Raw genomic sequence first — 8,642 nt, 5'->3', positions numbered from 1 at the left:
TGGATAAATGAGTCAATGACAGGAGAATTTCAATTTTTCATCATACCAAGTTAATTTCTCCTGTTTCGTGTTCCTTCTGTTATAATATTAGTATCATAAAGCCAGCCTTTGTCTGTTATAAATGCAAATATGCATATGAAGCATTTTGTTTTTTTGATAATCTAACATTATGAACAAGGCATTAAATAACAGATATAGCCAGTTACATATGGAACTCAGGCCCTTGAAGAAGCAAACTTCCTTGAATTAAATATACTTATGGGTTCTGATAATGAAACCTATGTTATAATTTAACAAATATTTACTTCCAAAGTTCCAGAAACATATCAGGATCAAACAATTCTTATTGTGTAACTACATGTGTCAACTATTTAGCCATTTAGTGTCAGCTAATCACGTTGTAGCAAACATCCACTACATGTCTGGAGCAGGAGAGAATCAGTTATCTCACGTGTAACTAGTTTGTTGTAACCTTCTGTATACAGATGTATGTGTGGTTATAACAGCCCCCCCTTGCCCTCTTCTCACAATGTAAATCTCAGCCTAGGGGCATTTTCTCCTCTGTGACCTTTTCTTCTGTTGACACCATCGTCTTTGTTCCCAAGGTGTTGGGATTTGTTGGGTGAGACGTGTTCCTTGTGGTTCCGGCATCAATTATGCATAAATAATAATAACCTCGGACAACTGCTGATTTGCAATGACACTTTCATTACAACGGCAGCAGCCTATAACTCAGTAGTACCCATTAGTTATTAATGCCTGGCCACACCAGCTTTACTTTGTCATTTATTGCTTCATCTCTATGCCTTTTTAAATATTCAGTAACTGCTGTACCTACATTTACTGTCTGTGATCCCCGCCCAGGAGAAGGCTATAGCTTGTGGTGGAGGATGACCTAGTTATTATGGAGGCTCAGGCCTTGCTTGCAATGCCATTGTTGTCTATCATAGCTGCAGTCACATTTGCTACAGCAAGTCAAAGTTGATTTTTTCAGCTATTTTGTCACATGTTTCATAGTCAACATGAGGACAAATAAAGACCTATAATTAGAAGTTTTTCTGTTGGAAAAAAAAAAATACTTGTGCATCATCTCCCATGACTTACTTAACAGGACAGTCTGCATCTGCTCTATGGAGACACACAAGTACTGCCACTACTCCACTACTTCACTGCAGATATGCTCTTAATTGTACCGTCAGTGAATTCCTGTGAAAATACTGCAGTATTCATAGTATGCATATACATGTATTTTGAGGATGTGAGGACTAATATTCACCATTGGCTCTGTTTGAGGCTTTGTAAACAGAATTTGATTCTGATCCAGTTTTTTCAGTGACACTCAACATGCCCTCTCCAATTCAAAGGTCACAGGTAACACAAACTCCTTCCCTCAAAAAAATGTCCTCAACCAGATGTTTAAAATCCCACATGAAACAAGAGGACCAGGAATTCCTCTGCTGCATAAAAGCGAGTGCATCCATCTTCATATGGTGTCCCATTAAATGTGGAGTTTTGACAATGTGAGCTGACATCATGAAGCAATTCATTCTCTCAGGGAACAAGAAAATGACTGAAAATGATTTTACACCTGTATATGACAATAACATGACATACAGTATGTATGACAGTATGACAATATGGACGTACAGTAGGTTAACAAATAAAAATTACATATAAATGAGGCCTCTTAAAGGATCACTCAGCTGCACTGGACTCACTCTGACAAACCACACTGCAGGTGGCCCTGGGCCTCTGTCAGTATGGGATTAATTAAAAGCGTTTGATTATGATTTAGTATATAGACAAACAGAGATGTGTTTGGAACATCATTATTTGTCTTTCGTAAACCAGTGATGTTCAGATTGATTATTTGACACCTGCTTGTTACTGCATGGATGCGATTGACAAATTTGAGGTGTGATAATCACACACCTCAAATTTGTACTTTGGCATTCTGTCAACTTCTAAACCACTTGTGCATGTAAACTCCTATTGCCTCTAATACTTTGATATTGTTTTTGGGTGAACAAATCATCAAATTAGAGCCTTCAGGTGAGACACTTAAATTACAGTTTTAGCCCTATGAATTGCTTTATTGTGGCTGGATTGTCTGTGTGAGATCATGTCATTTGTGAGTAAAATTATCACATTAAAAAGTTAAGCTCTGGATACATTTCCAAAAGAATAGTGTCCCCTTTTTGACAGTGTCTGCAATTTTTTTTTTCCTACATGGACCTACACTGCTGTATGGGAGACTCAAAAACCTGACTCAAAGGCTCTGTCAAAATAAATCAATTAATTCATTTAAAACAATAATAATAAAGTCAAAATTAGTTTGATTTGACCGTCATATTAACTACGTGTTGGTTAATTTACATATAGCCTAGAATACAAGCTCTGTCTGCTCTGCTATGAGCTGGCTTGGTGATAAGTCAACAATCAAACACAACCCAGAGTGGATTTATAATGGTATAGAGTCTTATAGACTGTCTCTTGAGACTAATATAGACTGTCTGGTGGAGCTGTGGGAACAGGGGTCCAGGCTTTTGTCCACCTGTGCACAAGCACGTACAGCTGTACAGGTCATTATTGAGTGCGTCCAGTCAGCAAACTGTTCTGCTGGCGATGTAATAACATGAAAAGCCAAAAACTGTGCTCGTTTATGATACAACAATTTGTAACGGGCTGTAGGCCTACCGTGGGTTGCCTTAACTTAGACTTCGAGGAGCTGCAGAGATCTGAACTGCTTCCTGTTTGGAGGGAAATAGGTATTATCATAGGCTAATTGTCTGTCTCTATCACCCAATTAAAATTTTCCTTTAAAATGCCAGTAACACCAGTCTTACACCTTGATTTTATGTTATTTTCAACACACTTTCAATTTAAAAATGTTGTATTTTTTTTTTTTTCAATAAAGGTCAGGAAGGATCTGCTAGCAGTATTTTTTTAAACCTTTTATTTTCTCAACGTGATGTTAGAACCGAATTCATTTCATCAATTTCAGTATTCCTACTTCATGATAAACGTCAAGTCTACCTCCCTCTAAAATGGCAGCCTTGGCTCTATGTTCCCCTGTATGTTATGAAGCTGGACATATTGTAATTACTGAAAAATGTGGATCAAAAATATTTACCATCACTGTAAAAGAAACTGCTGCCAATAAAAATGAGCGATTGTCTCCTCCTGAAAGTAAATCCTGCATATCCTGCGGTTGTATTGATTCATTCTAACCATTTATTCAACCTAAAATGTAGAAGAAGAAAAAAAAGATTATAACCGAGTGTTTGAGATGGTCTTCCAGAATATTTCTTTTATTTTTGGTCTCCTTTATGAAGAGCCAGAGGTGTCAGTTAACGCCCCCTAGCGGCTTGAGTCTCGTCTCTTCCTAGGTGTTGTCAGCCTGCGACCCCACACACACACACACACACACACACACACACACACACACACACACACACACACACAGACGCTGAGGCATCACACGGAGCGGAGACTGCTTGTGCATTTATACTGAAGTCACTCCGATCCAGTGAGACATGCATATGAGTGTGGGGCCCACGGACCCTGCTCTGTGGAGGCTGGACGTGGGTCCGCAGCCACACATGCTTCACACACGCTACAAGGGAAATACACCAGAGATGAAAACGTGTTAACTAAGCTCACCTCTGCCTTTTCCAAATGATTTTACTGTGACGTTTTTTTTTTTTTTTTGTTTTGTTTTTTTAATGTAGCTAATTGACTCTCAAAACACACCCACGGAGCTGCATTTGACAACGTCTCGTTTTGATTTTCCACAGACACCTTTGATCAAAATGATACCGTCTAACTGCCCTGATGCTGACCGCCGGACCACCACCACTTTGAACTGTCTTTTTAAAGTGAGGAGCAGTATGTGAATGTTAAATTCCTCCTTAATTTATAAACTGCGAGTGCAAGTAGGAGAGAAAACATTGGAGTGACAGAAATAAACAAAAGCCTCATTACAGACCCTGTGATTGCTATATTTCTATTTCTTTTATTTATTTATTTCTCTCTTGTTTTCGATGAGAGAAATCATGGACGGCAGTAACGATGTGCGCTGAAGTGGCAAATATTGTTATTTTAGCAATAGGAGTAATTCTATTATACAACAATAATATCATACAGAATCTTTATACTGGGCTCCTAATCATAGGCTTATAATAATAATAATAACGATAACAGTAATAATAATAATAATAATAATGAATGTGCTCAGTAGAAATGCCAGGGTGACATTGGAGAAGCCTTTTGCATCATCAGCACCTTCTTCGGTGTCTGAAAGTGAATTGAAGCAGAGAGAGAGGCTCCTTTCTCTTTCCCATGGGGATCAGATAAATATAGCGCCTATAGCCCCCCTCACACACACTCACACACACCATTTGCTGTTAGTGTAAAAGTGATTAGCCAGACACAACTGCGAAACTGTTACCTTTATAGTAGCCAAGCCGCAGAATATCATGTAAAACGATACGAGCGGTGATGTAATGGTAAATTAAAAGGTGTCTAAACTGTGACCTCAAGCCAGGGATCATTGTCAGGGAACAACTATCAGTATACTTTAAAAACAATTAGACTATTTTATTACCTACCCCTGTGTGGTAATATATTTGCCTTAACATCCAAAATGTGGTGTCATTCAGATTAATGTTTCTAAAGAAACACTGTAAATATTCCTCAAACCAGTTTGGATAGCTAAATGTTTAGGTTTGTCTGCACTAAATCTCAGGATAAAACATTTCTGCTTTACCAGTTTTATTCACGTATCTAAAAAAAATAATAAATCTGTAAAAATATGGCTTTGTTATTTTTTCCTAATATCTTACCTTTGGCAGCACGCCTCATTTAATTTACAGAGTAACTGCAAAAATATTCCTTTAAAGTTGTAATTCAGGTTTTTATAGTCTAATACTGAAAAGGAGTAATGTGGTTGACTTAAGCTGTTGCCTTATAATGTAATTTCCTCTCTGTTACTTGACAATTATAATCAAAATAGTATTATTACAAATTAGAATTAATCATAAAAAATGACATTTGGATTTTTTTAACTTAATGAAAATTGGCCAATATAAATATTTTTACACCTGAAAATTATAAAGTAAATGTAAGAAACTAATATTCACAAGATAAGACAACTCTGATTTTGTGTAATATAGACTACTCTTTGCCACTTGTATGTTCAGTGGTCAAAATCATGTTTCCTTGTCTTTGATTCTTTTTTTTTTTTTTTAACTGCAGCGTGGGAAAAATTTCCTGTAACAAGAACACTCATTAAATCTATCAGACAATTTAAAAATGTTAATAATTAAATTTTGATTTGAATTCTTTCTTAGATTTATTTACAAATAAATTCAGTTTACAACACAATATAGCTACATAGAATTACATATATTTGATTTTTTATAAACAGTCTATTTTTTCAGAGCTTTTTGTGTCTTGTATGAAAAGGAAGCCAAAAATGGGTCCACTTGAGCTTCCAGTACAAAAAGAAAATGTAAAATAATTATCACAGATCTCAAACAAGAACAAAAGAAAAAAAAGACAGGTAAAAGTCAAACGGCTAAAATCATTCTTTTTTTTTTTTTTACAAATATTTACAAATATTACCTGTACAGAAATATCTCCTTTTCTTTTTTCTCTGTGTTTCAACAGTCTTTACATGGCTACAGAGTCCAGTGCTGCCTATTGATTTGTGCTCTTCACACTTCCACCAGTAATAATGTCTCTATATAAAAATAAGAGTTTATTTTTTCTTGTTTTTAAGTCACTGTGAAGGCCACTTGGACACTGCGGCCGCCGTCGCTGCGGGTAAAACATGTCCAGAAATGATATTTGACGGTACACTGAGGATGGGAGCGATAGCGGCTGAGGTCCGGGTCAGGGAGAGGGACTGCGCGCTCAGCAGGGCCGACTGAACGGTCACCGGAGGCCGCAGGAAAGCCTGAGCGGCGCCCGGTGAGGACGAGGAGGCGCTGGAGACCCCGATGATGTTCTCTATACTGAAAGACGGTCTGTTGGACGGCTCTGATTTGATCATGGACGCCGTGCTCAGACTGTTGAGCTGAAGTTGAAGGCTCGGGCTCAGCTGGGAGTTGAACGCTTTTCTGTTCAGCTCCGCCGAGGGCAGGAGAGGGACGCCCGGGGGCAGCATGGGACCTACAGGGGGGATGTAGGGGTACTGCAAAGCCGCCGGGTGGGAATATGCAGCCGGGTGGATCCCGTAGTGCCTTCCGTAGGGCCCCCCAAGGCTGTATGCACCGAAACTTTGCATCATGAGCGCGGTCTGGTCCCTGAGCATGTCCGGCTGAACCCTCTTGAACCTTTTCCTCCTCCTGAGGAAGCTGCCGTTGTCGAACATGTCCTCTGAAGCGGGATCCAGGGTCCAGTAGTTGCCCTTGCCGGGGTTGCCAGGTTCCCGCGGGATTTTCACGAAGCAGTCGTTGAGGGACAAGTTGTGGCGGATGGAGTTTTGCCACGCCGGGAACTTCTCCCGGTAATACGGGAAACGGTTGCTGATGAACTCACAGATCCCGCTGAGGGTGAGTTTTTTCTGTGGGCTCTGGAGGATGGCCATGGTGATGAGGGCGATGTAGGAATAGGGCGGCTTTACCAAGCTGCTTTTGGGCTTTTGGATCCCACCTCCCGCCGCTGCGCTCCCGTCGTGACCCTCTCCTTTGCCGGTGCCAGCCTCTCCCTCCCCGGAGCTCTCGCAGCACGGACTCCCTCCACCGGACCTCATCTCCTCTTTCTCCACCTCGATCTCATCTTCCACCTCCTCGTCCCCTGCTTCTCCTCGGAGGTCGTGCAGGATGCCTCCCCCCGGGCTGTCGCAGTCGCTGTCCACCCTCTCCATGCCCTCCTCGTCTCCCTCGCCCACGACGTCGATATCCACGTCCTCCGCTGTGAGCACAGTTTGGCCGGACATGTCGCTGGCTCTTTCGCTGCCTCCAGACAGGGTCATCTCACGGTTTACTTACACTTTTTTTTTTTTTCAAAACAAAGTCTTCCGGAGCCAAAACAACCGAGCAGCCGGGTGTGATGTGTAGATGAGACCAGCGCGGTCAGTGCGCTCACACAGCGGGTCTGTTGGGCTTCTAGTCGCTCCTGTCAAGAGATCAGATGTCTCCCAAAATCTAAATGCGGTTGTGCCGGCAGCCAGCCAGTCAAGCCAAAGAGAAACTTCAACTTCTACAAATATTTCCCCGCTCGGTAAGTGAGCAGGCCTGTGTAGAGCGGAGCGTCTTGCCTCGAAGTTGTTTGGAGATGTTGCGATTTGTGCGCTCCGACGTCCCTTCTCGGTGCGTATATTTCCTATAGGAGCGATATTTGGAGAACCAAGTCGAGATGACACATGCTGCTTTTAAAGGCCGGAGCTTTTAAAAGGGCTGTCTGATAGATTACTTTTCCCAGTATAAGATATACTATCAGTGCGGGACACGTGGTCTGGTGACGACAGACGCCCCCTCTCCTCTCCTCTCCTCCCTCCTCTCCTCTCTGTTAAACCATGCAAACTGGAGTTGTTTCATGGATTTGTCAACAATGGGACATCGGCAATGCTGCTTTCCGCTGATTTCTGTGTTCGTCCGTCATAGACCATTTAACGGTGGCAGAGGGAGGAGGAGGAGGAGGAGGAGGGGGAGAGAAAATTGGCCCTCATGATTGAAAGATCTGATGCGCATTAACGTGGCTGCGTAAAAACAACCCAAACCTTTAACTTTGCTAATACAAACTCTGCTGAAAGCTGCAGAACGAGAACGACGACAGCTAAGTTAACGGAATCTTCCTTTAAGTTGTTTTAGCCTGTGTGTTGACTTTTCGTTACAGTTGTACAATTGTGCATGCATGGATTTTTCTGCAATTTAATAGAAACCAGTTTCCGTGAATGTCACTCTGCGCACAGGAGACTTTGTCAGTGCGTAAGGATTAAACATTTATAGGCTACTTTGTTTATTTGGAGCTGAGCTGCATGCCTTGATATTTCCAGCTTTACAGCCCGTTGTGTAAATCCAAGCTGCGAATGCAAACCATGAATTCAAGTCTATTTATTCCCGCAGGATTAGCCGAAGGTGGGAAGAATATTGAGCAGCAGCAGCAGCAGCGGCAGCAGCACTGACGACAATGAATGGGGAGAATAAAGAATTTCCTTAAGAGTTTGGAAGAGGTGCTAACGACCCCAATGATTGCATGTTTTTACATTTGAAAAAAGTAGGAAATGCGGGCAGCGGGTGAATGCAAAGAGAGCGTTTATTCACAAGCATGAAGGTGAGCGGTGTAGGCTGGGCTCAGGGAGAGGATGTCACATCCAATACAGAGGGTTTCCTGCACCGTGTGAGAAAATTTCAGAGGACTTAGTGAAGGAGCAGGCTTTTTTATTTCAGCCAAAGTCCACAGCCACTCTCTGCTTTTACCACCTTTTTAAGAGAAATGCGTAGTTAATAGAAATAATAAGATTCCCGATGTGCCACATGCGGTTTCATCCTACAATTGATTTTTATTGGAGGTCTTTTTAGGAGGTTAATGAAAATTTCTATATAATCAACTCGAGTCAGGTTTTTGTTTTTTTTTGTCAAAAGCTTTATTTGAATAAATGAAAACATAAACATGAATTACAAATTGAGATATTA

General features: G+C 41.2%; 2 protein-coding genes across 2 annotated transcripts in view; one reads left to right on the top strand and one right to left on the bottom strand.

Moving 5' to 3' along the window:
* itgb3bp (integrin subunit beta 3 binding protein) overlaps window positions 1-4,190 on the top strand; it is a 31,656-nt gene extending 27,466 nt beyond the window's left edge. The window contains exon 6 of the mRNA XM_071486165.1: window positions 3,798-4,190. Within this exon, the coding sequence (XP_071342266.1) occupies window positions 3,798-3,826 (29 nt within the window). The 3' untranslated portion in view covers window positions 3,827-4,190. The remainder of the gene's footprint in view (window positions 1-3,797) is intronic.
* A 1,144-nt stretch (window positions 4,191-5,334) lies between these two features.
* On the bottom strand, window positions 5,335-7,403 carry foxd3 (forkhead box D3). The gene has a single exon (XM_071486161.1). It carries the CDS (start codon window positions 6,977-6,979, stop codon window positions 5,783-5,785), a length of 1,197 nt encoding a protein of 398 aa, XP_071342262.1. The 5' UTR covers window positions 6,980-7,403; the 3' UTR covers window positions 5,335-5,782.
* Window positions 7,404-8,642: the final 1,239 nt, after the last annotated feature.

Source organism: Trachinotus anak, unplaced genomic scaffold (assembly GCF_046630095.1).
Source record: "Trachinotus anak isolate AG129_WGS33_773 ecotype Australia unplaced genomic scaffold, CSIRO_AGI_Tana_v1 ptg000010l, whole genome shotgun sequence".
Taxonomy (NCBI): Eukaryota; Metazoa; Chordata; class Actinopteri; order Carangiformes; family Carangidae; genus Trachinotus; species Trachinotus anak.
This window is presented reverse-complemented; position numbering and strand designations above follow the sequence as displayed.